This window comes from Mustela lutreola, chromosome X (assembly GCF_030435805.1).
Source record: "Mustela lutreola isolate mMusLut2 chromosome X, mMusLut2.pri, whole genome shotgun sequence".
Taxonomy (NCBI): domain Eukaryota; kingdom Metazoa; phylum Chordata; class Mammalia; order Carnivora; family Mustelidae; genus Mustela; species Mustela lutreola.
In genome coordinates, this window is record NC_081308.1 from 846,734 (window position 1) to 872,730 (window position 25,997).

The 25,997-nt window shown below is 58.0% G+C and overlaps 2 protein-coding genes across 8 annotated transcripts in view; both read right to left on the reverse strand.

Annotated features, from left to right (window-relative positions):
- Positions 1 to 25,997, reverse strand: part of ASMTL (acetylserotonin O-methyltransferase like) — a 68,090-nt gene that overhangs the window by 13,301 nt on the left and 28,792 nt on the right. For 3 of the 6 annotated variants that reach the window (XM_059158660.1, XM_059158661.1, XM_059158663.1), the window contains 7 exons: positions 11,013 to 11,279; positions 5,634 to 5,765; positions 4,087 to 4,134; positions 3,891 to 3,955; positions 3,188 to 3,249; positions 2,110 to 2,218; positions 786 to 1,182 (listed from right to left, as the gene is read on the reverse strand). In XM_059158660.1, the coding sequence (XP_059014643.1) occupies positions 786 to 1,182; positions 2,110 to 2,218; positions 3,188 to 3,249; positions 3,891 to 3,955; positions 4,087 to 4,134; positions 5,634 to 5,765; positions 11,013 to 11,126 (927 nt within the window). In that variant the 5' untranslated portion in view covers positions 11,127 to 11,279. Of the gene's footprint in view, positions 1 to 785; positions 1,183 to 2,109; positions 2,219 to 2,838; positions 2,986 to 3,187; positions 3,250 to 3,890; positions 3,956 to 4,086; positions 4,135 to 5,633; positions 5,766 to 7,665; positions 7,849 to 11,012; positions 11,280 to 25,997 lie in introns of those variants that run through there. The other 3 variants (XM_059158662.1, XM_059158664.1, XM_059158665.1) reach the window with 3 other exon arrangements.
- The window catches only part of P2RY8 (P2Y receptor family member 8), a 42,845-nt gene continuing 28,796 nt past the window's right edge, over positions 11,949 to 25,997 (reverse strand). For both annotated transcript variants that reach the window (XM_059158666.1, XM_059158667.1), the window contains exon 2: positions 11,949 to 16,744. In XM_059158666.1, coding sequence (XP_059014649.1) covers positions 15,636 to 16,712 — 1,077 coding nt within the window. In that variant the 5' untranslated portion in view covers positions 16,713 to 16,744 and the 3' untranslated portion in view covers positions 11,949 to 15,635. The remainder of the gene's footprint in view (positions 16,745 to 25,997) is intronic.

A 25,997-nucleotide genomic window follows, 5' to 3' on the forward strand; every position in this document is an offset into this window, starting at 1 on the left:
TAGTGCTAGAGTCCACCTGGCCAGGGGCATGCTGGGTTCCCCGAGGCTGCTGCACGGTCAGCATTCTGGCCTCGTCATCCTGGGCTGCGGAGAGGCCAGTCAGCGATGCCCTGTGTGCCCTGTGCTGAGGTCATGAGACCGCTGCTCACCTTCAAGTAATCACAGACAGCTCGCCCCAGCTGGGCACCGGACTCGGCCACCACAGCCCTGAGCACGAGTCTCACACGCCACAGTCTGAGCCCCAGCAAATCAGGTCACAGCCTCTGTGACCCCCAAAGTCACTCTCTCTCTGCCAAGCCACTTCACGAAGGCAGGAAATCAGCTGGGGACACCTGTATGGGCTGAACACCGGCCCCCAAAAGATAGGCCAAAGTCTTGGCCCCTAGATCTTATTTGGAAATAGGGTCTTTGCAGATAGGATGAAGGGAAGGATTCTGGATGAGCTCATCCTGGATCGGGGTGGTCCTGAATCCAAGGACGGGTGTCCTTGTAAGAGACAGAAGATGAGACACAGATAAACCATGTGAGGACAGAGGCAGAGATGAGAGGGACACGGCCATCAGCCCGGGGACACCCGGAGCCTCAGAAGCTGGAAGAGGCAGGAAGGACCCTCTCCAAGAGGTTCAGGAAGATGCACAGCCCTGCCCCGCCTGGATCTCAGTGGTCCTGCCCCACCTGGATCTTAGATCCTGTCTCCAGAGTTGAGAAAGGATGAAACTGTGGGGTTTCCAGCCCGCAGTCTGCGGTCATCTGTTACGGCTGCCCCGGGACACTCAGACAGGTACCTTTGATGCTTTAAAGCCGTCTATGAGTTCCAGAAGGCCCGCTGGGAAGGGGGGCGGGCTCTCTCCTGTCCCGTGAGAGTCTGTTCCCTGCGGGCCAGCAGGAGCCTGTGTCCGGTCCCCGTCCGTCTCTGCCCTTCCGTGGCCGCCACCGTCATCGCCCTGAGCGGGGTCGGAGCCGCTCCCTTCCACATCGCTCGGGTTCTCGAACGTGTCGACGGGGGGGATGGAGTCGTGCTTGACCCGCCGCAGGTCCTCGCGACGGGGCGGGGAGTACAGCTCCACCAGCTTCTTGCAGAAGTGGTTCAGGGGGAAGCCCACGACGTTGAGGAAGTCTCCGCGCACGTGCTCCACCAGCATGCCGCCCAGCGCCTGGATCCCGTAGCCGCCGGCCTTGTCCCTGTGCGGGGAGGAAGACGGTTACAGGAGAAATCAAAGTCTGAAGGGTCAAAAGACGGGACGGCTTCACTCCACGTGATCAGACGGGATGGCGGGCGGGAGCCCAGCGATCCCCCCGGGCTGCTTCAGTGACGAGTCTAGTCCCATCCTGGGAGATGACGTGGTGTCCCAGACGGCCCCTCGGGGACACTGCCCCCCACACCAGGCCTGGGGCAGCAATCTCAGGGGCAGTGCCGTGAGGACGCCCCACCCAGGCCATGCTTTTGTGCCCGCCTGCATCTCTGGTCCTGCAGCTTCTGCCGAGACCTCCTTAGGCACAGAAGAGGGCACTTCAAAGGTCCTTTCCTGGACCCTGACTTGAGCGCCTAGCACGTTCTACCTGACCCTCCGTCGTCTGCTTCCCTTTGACCCCAGTCCTTAAAATGGCAGGAGTCGTCGGTTCGGGGCATCCTCAGCACTGGGACCGTCCCCTGGCATCTGTACTCAAGCACCTGTCCCCCACCTGGCCCCGCTCCACGTGGGGAACAGAACCGGGAGCAGGTGAGCTCGGCCGTGTACTCACCTGCTCACCGGACCGCAGCCCAAGACCGCGTCTCACACTTGGGGTCATTCGCACTCACTGTCCCAGGCCAGGGCAGCTCAGGTCCTGACACGGGCCCTGCCAGCAGCCCCTGACCCCCGCTGTTCCTCCAGCAAGCCCATCACCCGGGTCCCTGCACTGCCTGCCTGAGCCCGGCCCCCGGTGTAATCAGGACAGTAACACGATGACCATGAACCAGATGTCTGTGTCCCCCGCACCCCCAAATTCATATACTGAGATCCAACCTCCAAGGGGATGGTGTTGGGAGGTGGGACGTTTGGAGGGGATCCTGTCCTGAGGGTGGCCCACCCACGTGAAGGAATGAGTGTCCTCGTCTGAGGGACTCACATGGGCTCCCCGCTGTCGATGTATTCCCACAGGAGCTCCTCCGACAGCTCAGAGAACTTCACCGTGGTCTCCTCGTGGAACTCGGACACCTCCAAGTCGAGCTGCGCGTCTGCAACACAGGGCGGCCGGTCAGGGTGCGCAGCCTCAGGGCCCCACCGCTGGGCTCTGTGCACCTGGGGGACATCGGTCCGGGTTCTCAGTTCTTAATTAGGGGCAGGAGGAGGCTTCAGGCAGGAAAAATTAAATTGCAAACTCAAGCATGCAAAACCATGGAGGAATAAAAAGTTGCAACCTGCAGGGGGTGGGGTTTGGGGAATAAAAAGTTGCAATCCAAGACCCAGAACAGTGGGGGGGAGGGTGGGTAACGAAGTTTGGGGGATACAAAAGTTTCAACTTGCAGACCCAGACCTGGGCTTTGGGGAATGAACAATGTTGCAAGCCCAGCACCCAGACAAGCATGGGGCCTTGGGTTTTCCCCCCAGAAACAGAACCTCGGGGTGGGGGCGGGGGGGCATCGCCTGGGTGGCTCAGTCATTATCAGTCAGCCTTCAGCTCAGCTGATCCCAGGGGATCGAGCCTGGCATTGGGCTCCCTGCTCAGTCAGAGGAAATCTGCTTCTCCCTCTCCCACTCCCCCTGCTTCTGTTCCCTCCCTCAATGCATCTCTCTGTCAAATAAATACAATCTTAAAAAAAGAAAAGAAACAGAACTTCCGGGCTGGCCCAGAGACCTTGGCTCTGGGGCTGGAAAGCCCCTGCACGGCCCGCGGGGCACATTATGCAAAGCAGCTTTTGCAGACAATCCTTGGGGTTTCGGTCCTTTTTAAAAAAACCTTCATTGTCCTGCTGTGATTTCCGGCTGGCCGGCGTGAGCCAGCCCTCTCTGTCTTCCGGACGGAAGGTCTGGAGGGAAGCACCTGCGTGGGTCACACTGGGCGGGCGAGCCCAGCTCTGTCAGGTGCTCCGAGGCCTCTGTGCAGCCCCGACTTGCCGAGGCAGGAGGGAGGGCGCAGGTCTGCAGGGTCACCGGCTCCGCCCGCGGCGGCCCCGGGCCTGGGGAGGAGGCCGGCGGTGCTGTACCTGTGGTGCAACAGTGGACAATGGCGACGCCCGTGAAGACGCTGTGCTCTTTCCCGTTCAACCTGCAAGACGCAATCGGCACGACCGTGTCCCCCTGGCCAGAGCCGTGCTCTGCGGCACATTCCCGCCACCCTGCTCTCAGCCGTCCACCTGCTGTCCTGCAGCAGAGTGCAACGTGGGTGCATGGAACATGGCACGGCCCCGGGGCTGAGACGCCCTGAGGTAGAGGCTGAGCACGTCCGGCCCGGAGGGAGACTGCCCAGTCTCCCCGTCTACCTGTTGCCCGAGCAGAGCTCGTGGGGAGAGCCGAGCACATGGAGGTGCACATGGGGAGACCACCACTCAGAAGTAGGACAGGAGACCAGGAGTAAGAGCTCATGGACACAGGGACAGCCAGGAGGGTGGCCAGGTAGGCTGTGCACAGACCCCTCCCCAGGCACAGAACTCACTGGACCTGAAGTCTGCCCCAGAGGCAGTCCCTGCCCAGGGCCCTAACCTGGGGACCTGACCCCACTGTGGACATTGTCCCCACCCTAGGTGCTCTCCCTGCCTGGGACCCTAACCTGAGGACCTGATGCCACCCAGACATTATCCATTCCATCCTAAGCCCAACCCCGTCCCAGGCCCTGACGTACCCCATGTACGGGCCCTGCCCCAGTCCTGCCCCAGTGCTGTTCCCAGGGGGACGACCGTCTGCACCCACCTGGAAAGCATCCTGTATGCGTCCTGCTTGTCCACCGGCTTCTCCAGAATCAAACCCCCGATGGTCTGCGAGAGAACCAGGGAGGGATTCACTCTCACTCAGCTGGCTCTCCCTGTCTGCACCTTGACTTCGGTCACCAAGCACACACAAACCAAACTGGAGGCCAGAACGGGGGCCCCGAGGTGGGGGGACTCACCACAATGGTATCCGCTCCGATGACAACGTCGGGGGCCCGGAGGTCCTTCTGCAAGAAATCCAAACCCAGCTTTAGAAACCACGTCCCCGTGCGTCTTCCGCAAATACCCCGGTGGGGTGACGGGTGGGCACGAGGCCACTCTCACTTCAGAAACTAAGACGTGGGTGTCCTCAATGTCCCCAACAAGGACACGAACGTGACTCCAAATCCTCCCCAAGCTATCCTGAATTAAGGACAAAGCCGGTGTTTTCTGGCCCGCTCAACATTAAGTTGAAACTTGGTCAATACACTGGACAATAAAATAAATCCAAGTAGAAAATTCAGGCTTGGAGCTGAACATGGTCATCGGGGATCTGTACGGAACCTTGAACTTAGCTTGTCCGTAAATATTCACTTTTCCACTGTCGAAAATCAATCGATCAACACTTGCTTATTTCTATCAATACTTCTTCTAGCATTCAGTACCGTGCATTTGTTATGCTCCGTTAATTGCAACAGGATATTATCGTAACACTTAGCAATAACAATCTACATTAATTCTGAATCATAAATGATGCGGTTATTGTCACTAACAGCACATCACATAATAACATATAGTAAGAGTTAAGGTACGTCCATTCCATGTCGTAAGTGGTACTGTTGTCATCATTGTAACAGTATATTATATAGTAACGGTCATAGTTCAGGTCTGTTAATTTTGTATCATAAATAATGACATAACAGTCACTGCTGCTATATATAGTTTTATATAGTAATATTTTTTATTACTATATAGTAACATAGTTTTATATAGTATATATAGTTTTATATAGTAATATTTTAGGTCTGTTAATTCTGTACCATGAGTGATGCTCTTATACTCATCGCAACAGTGTATTACACAGTAACGTATAAGAATAGTTCAGGTCTGTTCATTTATTTTGAGGGATGCTGTTATGTTACCCACAAGATTCCTTGTATAGTAATACACAGTAGTAGATCATCTATATTCATTTCTTATTATAAATGATACAATTATGTTAATTGTAATAGTATTTTACATAGTAGCACATAGTAATAGATGAGCTACATTAATTTTTTTTTAAGATTTTATTTATTTATTTGACAGACAGGGATCACAAGCAGGCAGAGAGGCAGGCAGAGAGAGAGGAGGAAGCAGGCTCCCTGCTGAGCAGAAAGCCAGATGTGGGGCTCGATCCCAGGACCCTGAGACCATGACCTGAGCTGAAGGCAGTGGCTTAACCCACTGAGCCACCCAGGCACCCCAAGCTATGTTAAATTTTTTTTTTTTATGGTAAATGATACCACTCTGTTAATCCCAATAGCACGTTACAGAGTAACAGATGGATATGAACCATGTTATATCAAAGATACTGTTATATTAATTATAAGAGCAGGTTACACTGTAACACTCATTGGTAGATGAGCTACCATAATTGCATACCATACAGAAAACGGCTTTTATCAACGGCATGTCCACAGAGACCCCGAAACCGCCCTCCCAAGCAAGAGAATTCTGTGAAGACGCAGGAGCAGAGCCCCCTTGCCTGGTGCATCCTTCTGGCGACCTCCAGGGCCTTCTGCTTGGCTGTTTCGATGGCATAGGCATAAGGCGTGGGGAAGGACGCTTTATCAAGCTTCTCTTTGAACCTGGAAGGAACCACCTCGAACCGGAGACCCTGGAAAAGGGGAGATCGGGGTCTTGAGGGTTGGCAGGAAGAACCCAAGGACGCAGAGCAGCAGGGCGCCCGACTTACAGTAAAGGTGGCCTTTGCCACGTGCTGGGAAGATGCCAAACGCTGACCAGGGCCAGCTCCCAGCCGGCTGGGGAGGCGCGGGGGCTGGTGGGGGCCCAGCGCACCTGCCGGGAAGATATCGGTACACAGAAGCCAGCAGGAAAGTTTGGCTAGGGCACTGGGTTGTGAGGCTCTGTGGGGTCAAAGGGCTCCCAGAGTGTCCCTGAGGCCGGCATTTCATCCCCACGGTGTACAAATAGCTAAAAACATCCACCTGCACAAAATGCCACAGAGGACTGACCGCAGTCCCCAAACATGTGTGGGCAGGAATGTGGGCCTTGATCGCAAAGGGTCAAACTCCCCCCACCTCTGGGCAGTGCCCCTCCCCCCGAGAGAGCTCCCCTGAGTGAGGCTCTGACCATCCCTCCCATACCTCTCTGAGGGCCCCCCCTTGGTCCTTGGCCTCCTATACCCCGTTTTCCCTGGATCGCCTTGTGAGCCGTCTTCTGGTCTGTACCCACCCCAACCCCTCCTCCTATCTCCAGTACCCTACCCCCAGACGGGGCGTCCCCACGGAGACCACGTCCGCTCCACTGGGGCTCTGTCCGTCCCCCACTACCACCTCCAGGATGGACACAGGTCAGGCACAGACATGGCCTTGGCCCGGGAAAACCCCCGCACCCCCCGCCCCGGCCAATAGGTCCTCGGCCACTCGGCCTGGCCTGAAGACTCTGTTCCCAGACCATGCAGACTGCTACTACCGTCAGTCCCTGGGACCCTCAATCACTATCCACAGCTCCAACAAAGACCCCCGTCTGCAGAGCCCTGTTCCCCCATCACACAGAGTCCCACTTTCCCCAGCCTGAGCCACAGGTCCCTAGAATCCAGTCAATGGGTCCCAGGGTCACTAGGGCTCCTGGCACTCGCCTAGCTGGTCTGGTCAGTAAGCCCCCAGCACCGGGCCCTCCTGGGTGAGCAGGGCCCTTGGCTCCAGGGACCAGTGACCAGACCACCTGCGTGGGTCACCAGGTCTCTGGTCACCATGAACCTGGACACCCGACCACCAGGCACCAGTCCCTTCCTTTCACTAGGTCCCCAAGCCCCAGGGAACAGGCACCAGGCTCCCAATCACTAGATCCCCCAGTCACCAAGACCTCCCCCTTCCATACCTCCCCCCACAGTTACCCCCTGACCTCCCCACCTCCCAGGTCTCCAGACCCCTGCCCCAAGCCCCGGGTCCCCAGCTCAATGGGTCTCTGGCTTCCCAACTCCTCTCCCACGCCTCCACAGCAGAACCAAAATCCCCAGTCACCAGAGCTCCAATCACCAGGTGCCCCACTCCCCGAGATCACCAGAGTCCCGGGGCCCAGTTCCCCAGTGATTAGAGCCCCAGATCACCAGATCCCAGCTCCAGACCCCTAGATTCACCGGTCCCCGGATCACCAGATCCCAGCTCCAGACCCCCGGATCCACAGGTCCCCGGATCGCTGGGTCCCCGGATCACCAGATCTCCAGCTCCAGGCCCCCCCAGAACACCAGGTCCCGGGATCACCAAATCCCCAGCTCCAGACCCCCCCCAGATGACCGGGTCCCCAGTACGCAGAGCCCCAGGTCACCGGACCTCCGGGCGCAGGCCCCAGGTGCCCCAGCGCGCCAGGCCCTCAGGCTCCAGGCCCCCCAGGTGCCCAGGTCGGTAGGCGCCTGGCCCCAGGAGCCCCCACTCTCCTCCGCACGGCTCCAATCCCCCGGGTCCGCAGACCCGGAGGCAGCAGACTCCCGGCCCCCGGCCCCCGGCCCCGCCGCAGACCCCCCGCCCCAGGCCCGGCGCAGGCCGCTCGCTCACCGCGTGGCTGAGGATCTCCCGGCGGCGCGGGGAGGCGCTGGCCAGCACCACGCGCTTCTGCAGCAGCTTCCCGATGACCGGGCTCAGCACCATGGCGACCCGACCCCCGCGCCGCGCACCCGGCCCGCAGCCGGACCCGCAGCCCGACGCCCGCGCCCGCGCCGCGCGCTCCGGACCCAGTGCGGCCCCGCCCCCAACGAGGCCCGGGCCGGCGCGACGCCCCGCCCATGCCCCGCCCGCGGAGCCCCGCCCCGCCGCGCTCGTCTGCAGAGTGAGGCCCCGCCCCCAAAGCGCCCCGCCTGCCGGAGCCCCGCCCTGCGCCGCACACGTCGGCCGAGTGATGCCCCGCCCCCAACGCGGCCGCGGTCCGCTCGACGCCCCGCCCAGGCCCCGCCCCGCCCCATCCGCCGGAGCCCCGCCCCTGCCTTCCGAGTCCGGACCCCAGGCTGCGCGTCCCCACCGCCCCGCGCCCCAAAGCCAGCTGCGCCGCCGAGGGGCTGGGGGGGAGGTCGTTGCGGACGATCTCCGAGAACCCGATGTCCCGGCACCCCTTGGGGAGCAGTGGGGGGCGGGCGCAGGGATGGGGGCGTCTCCTGGAGGCAGTGGAGGGGGTGCGCAGATGGGGTCCCCGGGGCACGGCGGAGGGGGGAGATGGAGTCCCCGAGGGCACAGTGGGGCGTGGAGGGGAGGGTCCCTGAGAGACAGGTGTTCCCCGAGAGGCAGTGGGCAGAGATGGGGGTTCCCGGGGCGGGGGGCGTTGCAGACTGGCCCTCGGTGGACAGCCCCGCCGCATACAGATGGATACACAGGTAAACAGGTAGTGGATAGGGACAGGGAGAAGGAGACTCTGTCCTGCGAACTGTGGGGGGCTTCTCAGCCTCCGCACTACTGACATTTGGGGGGCAGGTCGGGGCGACCTGCGCACACCACGGCGTCCAGCGGCAAGCCCAGTTTGCGCCGCTAGATGGCAGTGGTTTCCTTTCGAGTTGTGACCACCCCAGGTCTCTCCAGACATTGCCGCGGGGTCCCCTGCGGACAGAATAGCCCTTAGTTGACAACCCTGACCATAGACATGATAGGTATATAGGTAGATAGATGATAGATAGGTGATAGATAGATAGGATGGATAGATATGGATGGATAGATACGGATGGATGGATGGATGGATGGACGGAGGGACGGACAGGTAGAAAGATGATAGGTGGGTATGGATAGATACATGAGATGGATCGATGGATTGATAGATGGTTGGATGTATGGTTAGATAGACGGATGGATGGATAGATAGATGATAGATGGTTGTGTAGATGGATAGAAGAATGGATGGATGGACCAATAGATGATGGATGGATACATGGTTGATAGATGGCTGGATGGATGGATACGTGGTTGGATAGATGGATGGATGGATGATGGATGGATAGATAGATATGATGGATGATGGTTGGATGGATGATGGTTGTATGGATGGATACATGGATGGATGGATGGATGGATGGTTGGATGGTTGGATGGATGGATGGATGGATGGTTGGATGGTTGGATGGATGGATGGATGGATGGTTGGTTGGATGGATGGATGGATGGATGATAGATGGTTGGATGTATGGTTAGATAGATGGATGGATGGATCGATAGATGATGGATGGATACATGGTTGATAGATGGCTGGATGGATGGATACGTGGATGGATGGATGGATGGATGATGGTTGGATGGATGATGGTTGGATGGATGGATATATGGATGGATGGATAGATGGATAGATGGTTGGATGGATAGGTAGGTAGATGGATAGACAGTCCTTATGCATGGTCCAGGCTTCTCAGCCTGGGCACTGTTGACATCTTGGACTGCATGACTCTCTGATATGGGGCTGCCTGGGCCCTGCAGGTGCTACGCTGTAGGTGTCCCTGTCTCTATGTCCCACATGCCAGTCACACACCTCCTCCCCCCCCCCCCCCGTTGTGACCACCATAAGTGTCCCCAGAAGAGTATGTACACAGGCATATAAACCCATATTGCACACCTATACATGTATGGAGGTGGTGTGTCTGTGTATATGTGGCACACACATACTTCAACGTGACAGCCTATGATGTATTTGGACGGCATTGTTCCTTCTCATGTCTCCCCCTTCGTGTTCTGTGCTGGCTGATCTCCCGTGAGGCATGGGATGGGGTTCAAAGGAGGTTTAGATGTCCATAGTGCGTGTCGTGATACAGACACAAGGACCCAGAATCCCCAGTGGAGCTGGGGGCCGGGGTGGTGGGCATGGACCCAGACCCTTCTTTGCTGGGACTGCTGAAGACTGAGTAGGGGGAACAGGCTGGCTGGTGTTTTGATGGTTTGCTCCTCTGCAAAATGGACCTAACACCTACCCCACTGCAGGGAGGTGAATGAAGGAGCTCACGCATGTGACAGACTAGGGGACGCCCTGGTGTGGGGTTTATCCTCTGATGGCCACCCATTGCGGGTGTGTGTGGGGGGGTTTATGCATGAGTCCCAGAAACTAGCGTACCCGTTACACGGCTTATCCTCGTCTGGAGACCCTCTCCCTGGGCCCTCACTTGGATTGAATCCTACCCTAGAGGTATTTTCACGACAGTTACAATAATAAATAACAATAAATAAAAACCCTTCATGCACATTTGCAGAATCACACAGATTTCCAAAGAGATCAGAAAGAGAGAGTGTCAAGGTCAAACACTGAAGGTTTTTGTTTTTTAACGAAGTCACTCTGAATCTGAATAATTTCTATGTTGACCAAATAACGATGACGTTCTCAAGTCTTGGTTAACTGTGGGATGCGTTTTCTTGGTGGTCTTTTCCAGAAAGAGCAAAAAGGGCGGGGTCGAAGTAGGTTCCCAGCAATTCGTGATGGAGGCAGAGTTCCCGATGTCCTGGCTACTTCAGCCCTGTTGTTCTGGGTATTTCGATTGGACCCTTTGCTGGAGATTGGGGTCAAAATCTGCCTAAGAGGGCCTGTTTGGATTCTGTCCGGCATGATGGACACGAGGCGCTCCCCCAGGCCACGGAGCAAGTAGAGAAGAATAGCGTAAATGTTACCACACAGGATGAACCCCGAAATGCCCTGTTGAGAAATAGACAGGATGGCAGCACCCCCATGTGCCCTTTGATCACACTGATGTCACAGAGACAGGAAGGACACGTCCAGAGAAGCAAAAACAGTCGTGGCCCTCGTTTGGGGCTGGCCGTAGGGATGGGGAGAAAACGGGCATCGGGCATCTTTTGGGGGCGATGGAAATGTCCCATAGCTGCACTGGGGTGTCTCGGGGAGGCCTCTACAAACGTACCGCGCGAACCGTGTGGGGGGCAAATCGTACCTTGATTCGGCGGTGACGTGGGCGCAGCTGGAGGACGTGATGGTCAGTGACGTAAGCCAGACACCAACGAACAAATGCTTTGTGATCCCACGTATAAGAGGCCCCTGGTGGCATCACCTTTATAGGGACAGGGAGCAGGTGGTGGGGGATGGGGTTCCTTGTTTAGTGGGGTCAGAGCTCCCGTTGTCCTCAATGAAGGATTCCGGACATGGACGTTGGGGACGGTGGCACAGCTCCGTGAAGGTGTCGGACACCCCGACCTGCACACTTAAACGTGGATAAAATGGTGAGTTTTGTGCGTATGTGTTTTACCGCAATATAATTGGGAGGAAAAGGAAACAAAACAAAACAAAACAAAAACAAAAAACAAAAAAACAGAACAGCGGGGTTGGGAATGTTTGCTCCTTGTACGTTCCGCAGTTTGGAGAGGAGCCACTGGGCAGAAGTCGATGTCCCTGTGGGACATTTCCCGAGATGCCTCGTTTTGTTAAAGTACAGGTGTGGTCACGTAGGCCTGAAGGACAGAGCGTTATAGAACGGAAGTCCCGGCCCCTTCCCCCAGCTTCAGGCATGACCAGGGGTCAGCCTTCTCCTGTTTTCTCCCCCATGTACGCATGCCCACGTGTGTACATGTGTACGTGTGTGTGTATACGCATGGACGCCCATATGTATTCATGTGTGCCTGTGGATACATCGTGTGCATGGACGGGTGTGTGCATGTGTGCACGGACGGACAGATGCATACATGTGTGCATATGGGTACGTTGTGTGCACTTTTGCATGCGTGTGTGCACACACGAATAGATGCACACAAACCTGCGTGCATATGGATATATATGGTGCATGCAAACTTGGGTGTACCTCTGTTTGTTCCAGCATTTTAAGCAAAGCATCAGACACCATACCGTCGGACACACGAGTCTGTACACGCGTACGTCTTACAAAAAAAGCATTTCTTTTCAAAAGCTCCATCATCTCAGGCAATAAATCCCTGATTCCACCGCACGCCCCGTCCGTGGCGCGCTGCCCCGATGCGTGCCGTGTGCCTCCCAGGAACCCGAATCCACGCTCCGTGGGGAGTCTGGCCGTTGTAGACCCCAGCGCCTGGCTTCAGCGTGAGCTTCAAAGGGAGATGGTACGTGTCTTTGGAAAGCCGGGGTCTCGAAGGCCAGAACGAGACGTGCAGTTCCCCTTCTGCGTGGGGGAAAACTCAGGGTTGGCGTCCAGGGTCCTATGTCTCAGGCTGCCTCTGGCTCTCCGCATGCAATCAGCGGCTGAATCCCGGTGCCACAGCTTTTTAAAAAGTTCACACCTGGATGCACCCATGCACGTGTCTACTTTTATTGGCTGCTTAACAGGAGAACAGGTCGGGTTTCTGGGGAACTCACACGCACATGCACACGCACACACATGCACAGAGCACACCTTATTTGCGTGTGGAACTAGAAGCCAGGCCAGCCCTGGGATTTCAGACGATAGGACAGACACGGTGGCATGAAGCAGGGACCCGTGCACTGGGATTCGCAGCAACAAGAAGGACCCGGTGTGATCGCAACCCCCACCTTCCCGCTAACACCCCACGCTGAGATCTGCCCGCTGGCTGGGCACTGACCCCGCTGACAGTCCCCTCGGTCCCCCGAGGGTTCCAGAGGCCTGACATCCCACGGAGGAGGAGATCACGTAGACAGACTTCCTCCAGAATCGGGGTGTGCGGCTTCTCACGGGCCGCCGGCGTGTTCTGTGCGGCTGGTTTGAGGTTTTCACAGCTTTTGTGCACCAGATGCACCGAGGCCCACGCCCAGAGCGTGGCTGGGGGCGTCTTGCTGGCTCAGGATTTCCAACTCTGCACGCGGCTGCTGCCTCGATGTTGCTTTCTAGGGTTTGGGTTTGGGAGAGTCGAGAAGAGCGGCGGGTCGGGGCTCTTGCCTTGCGGAGTTCGGGTCCCTCGGGCCAGCCTTTTTGGAGCCACCTGTGTGCCCTCAGGTAAATCCTTCTCCAGGTGAGTCTCAAGCGGTGTCTCGGAAGGTTCCTGTGGTGACTTTGAGTTCCATGCACGCACCTGGGCATTCAGCACTCATGTGCTCAGGTGCTGTCCCCTGTGGGGACGTTCCTGCTGCAAGGCGGTGGACAATGACTATGTGTAATCCCAGAGTGTCGAGGGGACCCCGAAGGCTGACTCTCTGTTCCCAAGGGCGAGCGTAGCATGCACTCACCTGCTTTCCCCCTGCACGTGCCTCTGCACACCCCAGACAAGCACGGGCACGAGGCAAACCTACAAAATTGGGTTTCATTCTAAGACCACGCCCAGGGAGGGGGACTGGAGCCTCCAGAGGCTGGTGTTGGGGTCCCCAGGGTATACACTAACCTCTGGGGTGCACGGCACATAATGGGCAGCTGGAACCGAGTAGTTACTCCCGGGGCAGGCGTCCCTGTGAAGTGTGGCCCTCAGCGTTGTTTTCAGATTCCACGCGTGGACGTCACTGTGTACACGGAAGAGGAGAGAAGTCACCTCTCGGCCACGTGGTCTGGAGGACTGAGGAGCCTGTGGGTGGGGAGTGCCCGCTGGGACTCAGGCCTTCTCTCTGCAAGTCGCCTTGGGGAGCCTCTAGCTTTGGGGCCCCGGACATGGCAGCACCCGTCCGCCTGGGAGGCCCGTTCCGGAACTAAAAATCTGGAGACGGTGTGCAGAAAGGCATTGGCGGTGTTGGAAATCTCTGGGGCCATGTGTTGGGGACTCTCGGGGCAGCTCCATGGCCTCACGAGGGCAGACCCTGCAGGGGTCCCGAGAGCCCTGCATGCTAAGAGATTGGGTCCCATGACCCAAGTTGCAATTTCAGAGTGGCCCAGATGCAGCGTGCTGGGGGGGCCATTGCAAACTGGAGACTTAAAACCACCAGGATTCATTCCCTCCCAGCTCTGGAGACCAGTCCGAGATCCAGGCGGGGCAGGGCTGCTGAGATCCAGGCGGGGCAGGGCTGGGTTCCCTCCTGAGGCTCCGGGGCAGGGTCCTTCTTGCTTCTTCCAGCTTCTGGGGCTCCCGGCGTCCCTGGGCTGGTGACCACATCCCTCCCATCTCTGCCTCCGTCCTCACGTGCCTTCTCCTCTGCATCTGTCTCCTCTTCTGTCTCTTACAAGGACACCTGTCGTTGGATTGAGGGTCACCCTGAACCAGCAAGTCACATTCTGAGGTCCTGGGTGGACACGGGCTTGGGGTCACTGTTGGCTCGAAGACAGCTGTGTCTGTTTTCCTTCCTAAGCAATGACACCAGGACCAGGCTCCCCCTCCCCTCAGGGGTCCATGGGCAGCAGCTATCACTCTCCACCTGTACTTGGAACCTGCCGTGGGGACGCTGTCTGCTATGCAGCCGCTCCTCCCCAGAGGTCCCGGAGTCCGGGCCGTGCATGCCATTTTTGCTGAATAAAGTACCCAACTTTGCTGTTTCCGGCAAATCCTGGGCTCCTGGAAACCCACTGTTTTGGCACCCCAGACCCCCCGGGGATGGGGTTCCTTGTCTTCCCGAAGCAGCACACGAGTCAGGGCTGGTCCAGATGTGCCCTGGGCTCAGGAAGACACAAGGATGCCCCTGCCCATATAAAGAGGCAGCCGACAGGCACAAAGGGGTCCCAGGCGCTGATCCTTCCCCAGGCTTCTGTGGTCCATGGTCTTGCGGGGTGTCCAGATCCCAGAGGGTCCCATGGGTCAGGATAGGTGCGCAAGCCCACCTCACATGCCGAGAGGCCTTGCTTGTGACTCAGGGGCTCTCGGCTGGGAGCAGGAGGCCAAGAACGAGCCAGAGGGCACCTCGGGGCCAGCTGGACCCGGAACCATGTCCAGGAGCCCGGCAGAAGGTGCGGATGGCCATTGTCTTTCACAGTGCTCAGCCTCAGCAGCGTCTCATGGGCCTGGAGACCCTCCACCCGCGTGGGGGGCCTGACCTACACCTTCGGGACGGATGTCCTTCCCGTCTGGACCTTGTGACTCATGACATTTTTGTAGATTGTGCAGCTGGAGGAACCAGAGTGACCAAACGCTTTGGAAGCCTTGCAACAGTTGCTCCTGTGGGGACCGGGTGACATGGGGTGCAGGGGAGCCTGTGAGGTCTGGGAAAACAGAGGCCAGAGAGGCCCGTCTGCTCTGGCCGGGGTACATCCCAGCACAGACAGTGACCGAGGCTGGTAGGAACAGCAAGTCTAGGCGCTGCTAGGCTGGGGAGCAGCATGTGTCCCCAGCGTCCCCGAGCAGGAGGCACAGAGAACAAGGCAGGCGGGTGTAGGGGGTCGATGGGGTCTCAGCTGGGCTGGCTGGATGTTCGGTCAGGTTGGGTCGTCATCCTCAGGGAGCAGGACCAGTCGGCCTGGCCCGCTGGGTCCGGTCCTGTTACACCGCGGGGTGTTCCGTCTTGTTGCTCTGCGGCTGTGTTGGGACACCAGACTCAAGCCCACTTGGAGACCCTCTCTGTGCGCACCGGGCGGATGCGTCCTAGGAGCAGCAGGCCCATCTGGGGACCCTCTCCGTGTGCACCGCGGCGGACATGGCAGTAGGAGCAGCAGGTAGGCCGGCGGGGAAGGGCCGACCCCTCGGTCCCCAGCCGTTCCCCCACCCCCACTCTGGCGGTGGGGGGCTCAGAACACGCTCTCCTGCCTCTGGAGGCAGGGCCGGCTGGGGCCGTCCAGCCCCTCGCCGTGGCCGCTGGACATGGAGCGCGCCGACAGCGTCCGGGCAGAGAAGAGGGTATCCCTGCGCGCGTCCTGGCCGCAGGCCTGCAGCCGCCCGTAGCCCAGATAGCGCCGCAGCCGCAGCTGGAACTCGCGGGACGCAAAGTAGTACACGAAGGGGTCCAGGCAGTTGTTCACGCAGCTGAGGCAGAGCGTGAGCTTGTACACGTGGTAGTAGCTGCCGCCCAGGAACAGGCGGCTGACCATGTGCACCAGCAGCACGAAGTTGTTGGGCGCAAAGCAGGTGACGAAGGCCAGCAGCACCACGACGGCCAGGCTCACCGCGCGGCGCCGCTGGCCGCGGCCGTGCGGGTCAGAGGCGCGCAGCAGCGTCAGGATGGTGGCCGTGTAGCAGGCCACGGTGACCACGAAGGGGATGAAGAACAGCACGATGAACAGCGTGAAGAGGAAGATGGCCCACATGGCCACGCTGGGCAGCATGGTGGACTTGAGCACGTCGAAGCAGGTGACGATGCCCAGCGCCTCCACAGTGTAGGTGAGGTCGGTGCGCGCCAGCGGGGACAGCGCGGCCAGCAGCAGCAGCCAGACGCAGACGCAGGCGGCCACGGCGTAGCGGCGCCGGCGCCAGCGCGCGGAGGCCAGCGGGTACACCACGCCCAGAAAGCGCTCCACGCTGATGCACGTCATGGTGAGGATGGACGAGTACATGTTGGCGTAGAAGGCCACGGTGACCACGTTGCACAGCAGCTCCCCGAACACCCAGTGGTTCCCGTTGCAGTGGTAGTAGATCTGGAAAGGGAGCACGCAGGCCAGCATCAGGTCCGTGACGCTCAGGTTGATCATGAAGATGACCGACGGGGACTTGGGCCCGATGTGGCAGCACAGGACCCACAGGGAGAAGAGGTTGCCCGGGATGCTGACCAGCGCCACCAGCGAGTACACGACGGGCAGGACCACCGCGATGGTCGGGTCGCGCAGCATCACGATGGTGGCGTTGTCCGGCCGGGTCATGTTCATATCCATCTTGGCGCGGCTGCTCCCGCGCTCGCGCGGGTCTGGAAGGCAAGGGGCGCTCAGGTGAGGAGGGGAGCAGGGCGGGACTCCCTGCGCGCCCCCCTCGCTGGCCTCCCCAGCAGTCCCGCACCCTTGTGCGCACCGGCTGTGGTCCCCCTGGGTCACGGAGCTGAGCGGATGCGCGCTACATCCTGCAAAGGCGCAGGACTCGAACAGTCCCTCCCGTCCTGCTACTGGGACGCGCAGGGAGCGTGCTGCAAGCTACGGCGCAGCGGCTTTATCGTTGGGGCCAGGAGGACGCAAGAGGAGGCGCGCCACACGGTTGGGGGGTTACAGACTTACGGAGGCGCAAGCCGGGGGCTTCCAGCCGCGCAAGTTTCTCCGGGACCCCTGGAAGGTGGAGGAGGCGACCCCAGGCCCTCCTGACTCTCGCTGGTGCTCTACCTCGCCTCACGAGGGCGCTGTGTCGGCAACCACGAACGTCCCAGCATCTCCGCCCAGGTCACCTGTTCCTGGCCTCCTGCTTTCTTCTGTTTCGCGCTTGGACACCCCGGGTCCGCTCACCTGCATCTGAGGCCCTAATCTTGGGGTGTCCATTGCAGAGAGGATGAAACTTTGGAGGCTCTGATGAGGGCTCTGGGCGGGCTCCACGCAGACCAAGCAGGAAATCCCCTGCTCCCTCACCAAAGGCCCCGCAGCCCCCGCTCCCCATCCAACGAAGGGCATGGCCACGGGTGGAGGGAATCGCGTGCCCATCTGCCACACAGCTGTTTCACATCTCCGCTTCAAGGTAACAACACCCACGCGCTTGTTTCAAGATACAGCACGTATGCACCTGTCCCCGCGACCAGACCAGACACAGACGCCTCCGGTGTGGTTTCAAAACCCCAGCGCCTTCTCAGGTCCAGGAAGCCAGATGCCCAAGGGGGCAGCCCTGTCCAGCTGGGGCAAACAGAGTGCCTGACTGGTGTCCACCTTAACATCTGGGTCTTACCGCTGCTTTGTTCTCTTGATTTCTCAACTCAGGTCCTGTGCCTTTACCCCCTGGCTATGGGCTGGGGGTGGGGGTGGGGTCCGTACCTGTCAGAATACACACCAGGAGGGGAGCACATGGCAAACTCTGGGCATTTTGCTTATCCAAGTTTTTCGAAAACAGGGATATGGTTTATTTATTGTGGTCCAGGGCCAGGGGACCCCGGTCAGGCCCCGTCTGTGCCCTGTCTGTGATTGGGGGCCTATCAGGCAGGGCTGCTGGGGGCGGAGGTCTGGCTGCGGGAGGTACAGGTTGTCTGCGCCATGGGTCCCCACTGATCCAGCGGGGCGTGCCTGCGAGGGTGTCTGTGAAGGGGTTTCCTAGGTGCAGCTCTGGAGCCAAGCAGCTGCCTTGAAGTAAAGACATGATGCTCTGTCCTGCGGTGGGCCTTGTCTAATCAGGGGAAGGCCTGAAAAAGGAAACTCTGAGGTTTCTGTGGGGTCAGGTCTCTCCTGAGTCTCCAGCCTGCCCCCCTGCCTTGCAGATTCTAGGCTCACCAGCCCCGTCTTCTTGGGAGCCCAATTCCTTGGTGTAAATTTTTGTGTGTGTCTCTATCTATACATGCATGTGTGTTTATACACATATGTACACATACATGTTCCGTTACTAGATTTATGCACATGTATGTGTACGCAACCATGTCCAATCGTGCATGCAATGCATTGCGTGTATTGTATATGTACCTATACACAGACCATGTTTATCCTGTTGCCTATGTACATGGTCCTTCTATAGCACATGAATGCTACTTCATAGAAATGCATGGATGTGTTCACACATACATGCTATCCTGTGTGCATTCTATCTCATGTGCACACACATGTGTTTTCTATTACATGTATGTTTGCATGCACAACATCTAGAGTTCTTGTCCTGCTGCACATATGGGTACGCGTGTAGACACACGCACACAGCATCGTGTGCGCTCTGTGGCATACACACGTTTATACATACATGCACACACGCAGGATGTGCATTGTGTACAGGTCTTCCTGCGTATATACACACACTTGAATGGATTCACGCACATGTAACCTCTCATGTGTGTATATATATGCACACACGTGTGTATCCTGTGTATGCGTCCTACATGTACAGATGCGCACACCACACACACGCGTGTTCTGTGACATGACGTCCCCTGTGCATGTCCACATGAATGGAGGTGTTAAGCACGGATGTGTGCACATGCGCACTTACATGCACACGTGCACAGATGGACCTGTATGCATATGTGGTCATATACATGCATGCAATAGGTGTACACGTGCATACATGTGCACGGACATATGTGTATTGTTTATATGTGCACGCACATGTTCTGTGCTGCACACACCCTACTGCGTTCATACACGAACATCTAGATGATGTGCAGCCACAGATGGACATACGTCTCCTGTTTCTCTGCAGAACGCTCGCTCCTACAAGGATGATGGACAGGTCGCCGAGGGACCTCATGGCGGCCGGGAGGTAACTACTAGCTGTTCCTTCCGTTTGTGCCGATTCTCATCTTAAGAGACTGTAGGTCCCTCACATGTGCTCTCACAGGCAGTGGCGTGGTGGGGCACCAGCTCCGGCCTCTGACCTCCATCCCCAGGTGTGTGCAGAGGCCCAGCCCCTGGCCTGCTCCTTGTCAGGACACGGGTGCTTCTCCTGGGGGATGGGGTCTCCTCTGATGGTGTATTTGGCCCCAGGCGTGGTGCACAGCCCACAGGGACCTCGGCAATCAAGGTGCCTGCCCCACGCGTCCCGAGATCTCCCTCATGTGCATGAGGCTCAGACATGTGCTGCTTTTCCCGACGGCCTCCCCTGTTTGTCCTGGGGCAGACATTTTCTCTGACGAAAATCCCTGCGTGGTTTACTCCGGTCAGCCCTGCCCCTTGGAGCGTCTGTAGAGACACGGATGGAGACGGACCCGGGGGGGTTCTCTGCAGATGTTGCTCTCTGCCCTGGAGGAATATCATGATGTGTGAGTGGAATGTAGGACCCCCTTCCCACGTCTTAGTTATCTGTGTCCACGTTTGCAAGCGGGACCTGGCCCAGCGGGACCTGGTGCAGAGAGACGTGGCTTGGCCTTGCAGACACCCAGGAACGTGGGCTGGAATCCCCGCGGGGGACCCTGGAAACCCGCACCCCTGCCCCCTTTGCAGCTGATTTGGCTTTTAGGTTTCACAGCCTCATGAAGCGTGGTGGAAGGACGGAGGGCGAGCGGGTCTCCAGGAATCCGCCTGGAATCTGGAAACCACATTGGACGCAGCCGGTGAGAGCCGTCTCCCGCTGCTGCTGCAACTGAACTCGCGATTCTTCTGCGGACCGCCCAGCCCGGGCTCTTCCGCTCCCACGGAGAAGTGTGCAAAGCTGTACACCCGGCTGCTGGCCGCCCGTCCCTCACACCCCTCCCTGAGAGTCGAGGTGTTTCCTTCGGTTTAAACAGTCTGGGGGGATTGCTTTAGCGGTTTCCTTCTCCCCTGCATCCGCCTGGACCATATCTAGCTTCTCCACTTTCGAGTGCTGGAAAAAAGCCGTCAAACGTTGAAATTCGGGGGGAAGAGAGAGCACCGTGTGTGCCTTTTCTGGGTTTCGGAGACAGTGCCTGCATGGGGCAGCCTGGCTTGGGTTCAGCGGAAGACGTTTAGTGGGGGCTCGAGGACACATCTTTAGGGTGTCTTCAGGGAGGGTGACATGTGACGTTGAGTTGACGGTGCAGCCGGCACACCATGGCTCCTTGGGGACATGGGGCCGTCTGCAGGCCAGGAGGAGAGGGTCTCCCAGAACCCGTCCATCTACGAGAAATGAGTGTCGGTGAAGCCGTCCTTCCCGTCGGCGTGATTCTGTGATAGTGGCTTGAGCTGACCCATTCAGTATACTGATGGCCTCAGACCATAGCTGCTGGCCATGCTCCAGATACACTGACGTCCTCAGTCCATTGCTGCTGGCCCCTCCAGCCATTATAGTGATGGCCCCAGGCTGTTGCTGCTGGCCCCTCCAGATGTTATGCTGATGGCCTCAGGCCATTGCTGCCAACCTCTCCATCCATTATACTGATGGCCTCAGACCATTGCTGCTGGCTCCACCACCCATTATACTGTTGACTTCAGACCATTTCTGCTGGCCCCTCCAGTCACTATACTGATGGCCTCAGGCCATTGCTGCTGGCCCCACCACCCGTTATACTGATGGCCTCTGGCTGTTGCTGCTGGCCCCGCTCACCCTGTGATTGCACGGGAGCTCTTGTGATCGCATGGGTCACACCAGCTCCTCTGCATGGCTGGCTCCCACAGCACACTGCCCCTCGCCCATTCTGTGGTCCCTGCTACCATGCCCAGAGGTGGTGAGGTGGGCAACAGGGTCTCATCTTACAGATGGGAGCTCAGAGGTTGCAAGAGGGACTCGTTAGAGCAGGGGTTTGGATGGGCCCAGTGCGTGAGCCTCTCCACCAGGATACTGACCGATGGCCTCAGGCCTGGACGGCCAGCAAACTGTTCCGGTTCTGACCGGTTCTGTCCTCAGGAGCCCGGGTCTGCTGCTGCTGTGCAGACCGTCTCAAGTAAAAATTAGTGGGTCTTTTCCTGGAAGCTGGACAGTGCCCCGCAGGAGGAGGGCTTGGGACTCGGGCTGCTGGGGCCGAGGCCGCTTTCTCTGACCTTGCTGGCTTGTGATCCGGACGTGGATTCCTGCTTGCTGTTCTGCAGGGGGCTGAGGCTGTGGACTCCCCTTTTGCACGATGTGGGGGCTCCTGAGAGCAGGGTGTGGGGCTCAGAGTGGCTTCTCCATAGCTCAGGCCTCCCATTTATGGACGGGAGCCCCAAAGATGCTCTCGGGCCCCTGGCTGGGCCTTGCAGCAAGGACACCAGCTAGTCTGGGTGTCGGCCGTTTCGTCCTAGGGGACGCCGTTCTAGGGGTGTCCACCGGCAGGACGTGCAGGGTCCGTGTTCCAGAGAGGCCGACACGCCATCTTCAAAGCCTTTGCATATCTCAACCTGTGGCCCCAAGCGGGTGTTTCTTCCTGCCTTGAGGTATTGCCATCTGCCACCGGCATCCGGAAGGTTCCTCCAACCGGTTTTAAAAATGGCCCCGGGTTCCACGTTGAGCTTGGTGCTTTCTGCTCTTCTCACGTACGCTCAGGTGTGCATTGCACAGTCACCCTGGGGCTGCCTGGGTCCACGCGGGGTGTCAGGAGCCAGAGGGATCCGTGCTCCTTGGGATCTCCTGGGGTGCCACGGAGGGACACACGTGGGGAAGAGCAGACACCCAGAACATGCCGGGTGCAGAGCGTGAGCAAGGATGCTGCTTTGTGCTTGGGGGACGTGGGCATCTTGGGGACATGTCCACTGCCCGTGAGCGGACGTCCTGGTGCCCACGAGGATACGCAGGAAAGCACATGTCCCATGCACGTGCCGTGGTCTTCCCAGCATGGGGCGGCATGGGGCGGCATGGGGGGAAACTGTTTCCTGTTCCGCTTACAGACCAAGGGACGTGGGCGTCCATTGTCCCCCGTCCAGATGGCCGCTTGTTACCGCGCGCATTTGCATGGTGTGCATCAGGGTGGAAAGCAGGCGCGTGTGACGGGGGACGGTGGGAGCAGACGCTCCACGGTGGAGCCCCCTGGGCCCGTCGGCCCCCGCGTCCCCCGTGAGTCACCCCAGGAGAGCACTCAGCCCCGTCTGCACTCCTCGAGCCCCGGCGGCGGCCCCCCCGGAGGCGTCTGCTGAGCGCCACGGGTGATTAATAAAGAAATCAGCTCTGGCAGCCCGGGCTGCTCTGAAACGCGCGCTTGTGGTTTGAACGAAGCTGTTATGAGAGGGACGCGGCCCGGGGAGCCCAGCGCCCTCCTCCGCCTCCCAGGAAGCGCGGGCTGGTCCGAGGGCACGGCGGGCCACTGCTGTCCTCGCCGGGACGGCTCCTCACAGCTCTTCTGACGCGTGATTTACATACTGTCAAGGTACAGCCGTTTACAGTGGACAGTTCTGTGGTTTCTGAAGACACTCAGAGATGTGCAGACGTCGGCGTAAAGCCGTCCCACGACGTTCTGAGCGGCCCTAGGGGAAATCCTGCGCACCGCAGGACCGTCACACCTGGCCCCACGCCTCCCCGGGGGGTCACCGTGCACCCAGTTCCTGTCTCTGCGGACGAGCCTGTCGGGAACATTTCAGGGACGTGGGATCGCGCTGTCTGTGGCTTTCGGCGTCTGCTTGACCATCGTGACTTCAAGTTCCATTCATGGGTCGACAGGTGTTAGGCCTTTGGTCCTTTTCATGGCTGAGGCCTATTCCCCCCTTGGATGGGCCCCCATGGGGTTCCTCTGTCCCTCCGTGGATGGACAGTTGGGTTGTTTCTGCTTTTTGGCGATTGTGAACAATGCTATGGATTGTGCACCCGGCATCGGGCCCCCCACTTGAAGGCTGAGCACGGGGGTCCTTCTGTGTCCCCGGCGTCTTCTCTCAGGGTCACAATTCCTGTTTCCTGCCTGCTGGGGGCTGTTCCAGGTGCTGAGCTTCCTGTGGGGACAGGAGGCCACGAGCCGGGCCCCGGCACTGTGGGCTGGTCTCCCTTCTGGGGGTCTTGGGCTTTTGTGATGCTTTGTTATGGCGGCCCCGGGAGAGTCCGGCAACCCCGCACAAAATGCCATGACTTTGGAGACACGGTGCTGTTGGAGAATGCAGATGGGAAATGTCTTTTGTCACGTAGGAGAACGTTTAGTCATGGGGCATGCATGGGCTGAGCTCCAGGCAGCCCTGCCATGAGCATGGCACGGGCAAGATTCTGCTTCTCTTGGGGTCTTGATCACCAGACTGATCCTGGGTCGAGCTGAGCTTGGCGCAATTGCCACCAGACATGGGAAGCACTGGTGCCTCGCAGCACGGAGAGTGCCCAGGGTGGTGTCTCCACCCGAACCTCCAGTCTCCTCCTCAACTGTCCTCAGAGGCTTGCTGTGGTGTGGTGTGACCCAAGGAAGAGAAGACACGTTGTAAGGTGTGCTGTGCTCTGTCAACGTGGTTAGCTAGTCCATTACTGCATGCGTGTCCTGGAGCAGTCCTGATAAGTGACCACGAGCGGGGGAGTTAAAGTCCCAAGGATGCATCCTTCCCCAGCTCTGGAGACCAGAAGTCCGACATCCAGGCAGCGCAGGACCACTGCAGGTGGGGCAGAACCGAGCTCCCTCCAGAGGCGCCAGGAGAGGGTCCTTCCTGCCCCTTCCAGCTTTGGGGGCTCCAGGCATCTCTGGGCTGGTGGCCGCATGCCTCCCAATCCTGCATCCGTCCACATGTGGCTTCTCCTCTGTGTCTGTGTCTCCTCTTCTGCATCTTATAAGGCCTGCTGTCATTAGATGTAGGGCCACCCTGATCAAGAATGAATGCATCTTGGCTCCTTCATGAATCCTATCTGCAAAGACCCCATTTCCAGGCAAACCCCATTCCTAGGTTCTGGGGGATATGTGTTTTGGGGACCCCCATTCAGCCCACTGCAGGAGGTGTCCAGGAGGAGAACATTCGTAAGAGCTGTTTGTAGCATTTCCTGGGTCCCCCGTCTTCCATGAACAAACAGAACCCATTAAGCATCCACCGGGACTGCCTTGTCTTGGGATGTCATCAGCAGGAGCGCCACCCCCCTGAGACCCTCCCTGTAGCCAGCAGCTGCCAACCCTCACTCATCCCAGGGCAAAGCTCCCGAGTACAGGGATACCCCTGCTAGTGCCGAGGGACCTCCTTGGCGAGAGGACTCCCCAGGATGCCCAGCCTGCAGACATAGAGGAAGCAAGACTATGGTTTGTAATCTGACCGTGACACCCAGAAGTTCTGGTCATTGACTCATAAGCTCCAGGGAGCTGTGTACCCCATCACCAGCCTGGTCTGAGGGACCGCCTTCTTGCCCACAGCGGCAGGACGTGAGCAACGTTTGTGAAGCGACCCAGACAGGAAGCTGCATTGGGTTTTCTGGTCAACTGTGGGCAGCTCACCAAAGACACAAGAAAGTGTGTGGTTGCCACGGGCTAAGTTGTGCCTCCCCCAAATTTGTATGTTGTCCCAATTCCCCATACCTCAGAATGTGACCTCAGTTAGAAATAGAGACTGTGCAAGTTGTTAAATTCAGAAGAGGTATTTCTGGAACAGGATGGGACCTGACTCCAGTGCACCTGGCGTCCTTACAGAAAGGAGACATTTGGACACAGGCAGGCACACGGGGAGGAGGCCACATGGAGATGGAGGCAGAGACAGAGACAGAGGTGATGTTCCTACAAGTCAAGGAACACCCAGGACTGCCAGCAACCACTTGAAGACAGAAGAGGTATGGAACAGACTCTCCCCGAGATGCTCTGGAGGGAACCAGTCCTGCTGGCACCTTGGTCTCAGACTCTGGTCCCCAGAGATAAGGGAGAATACATATATCTTGTCTCAGCCCCCAGTTTGGGGTAATTTGATACAGAAAATTTCTGGGAAGCTAATACGCAAAAAAGGAGGGAAGGGGTTTCGTTGACAGACTCCATCAAGCTAAAGAAATGATAGGAGCCGTGATCCGTGTACATTAAAGAAAGGGAAGAGCCTCCGAGAAAAGATAAGGCATGGAAAGGGTAGCAGTCAAGGGAAACAGAGAGACGTGAGGAGCCACCAGCAAGTTCAGGGTCTGCATGGAACAGGACAGAAACCTTTTGATCATTGATTCAGAAAAAGGACAAGTCGTCTAGATGGTACGGGGGTGGGGGAGGGACAATATACATCACCTGGGGGTAAAGGTTCTCCTCTGGGATACTTTGCTAGACCCACCAGGGGACATTTGATGACATCTGGAGACAGCTTTGGTGGTCACCACTGGGTGGGGATGGGAATGATACTGCTGTCTGGTGTATGGAGACCAGGGGTGCTGCTCAACATCCTGCAGTGCATAGGACGTGCCACCCCAGGGTCATCTATCTATCTATCTGTCTATCCATCCATCTGAAAGTCCCAGTCTCCCTTCTTCTCTCCATCCACCCACCCATCCATCCATATTATCTATCTATCTATCTATCTATCTATCTATCTATCTATCTATCTTTCTATGAATCCATCCATCCATCCATCCATATCATCTACCTATCATCTATGCATGTATGTATTGATCTATCCATCCATTCACCCATTTATCTGTCCACCTGCCTATCTGTATCAGTTTATCTATCTGTTCATCCATTATGTATCATCTATCATCCATCCATCCATCCATCCATCCATCCATATCATCTATCTTTCTATCATCTCTCTATGTATCTATTTATCAATCTA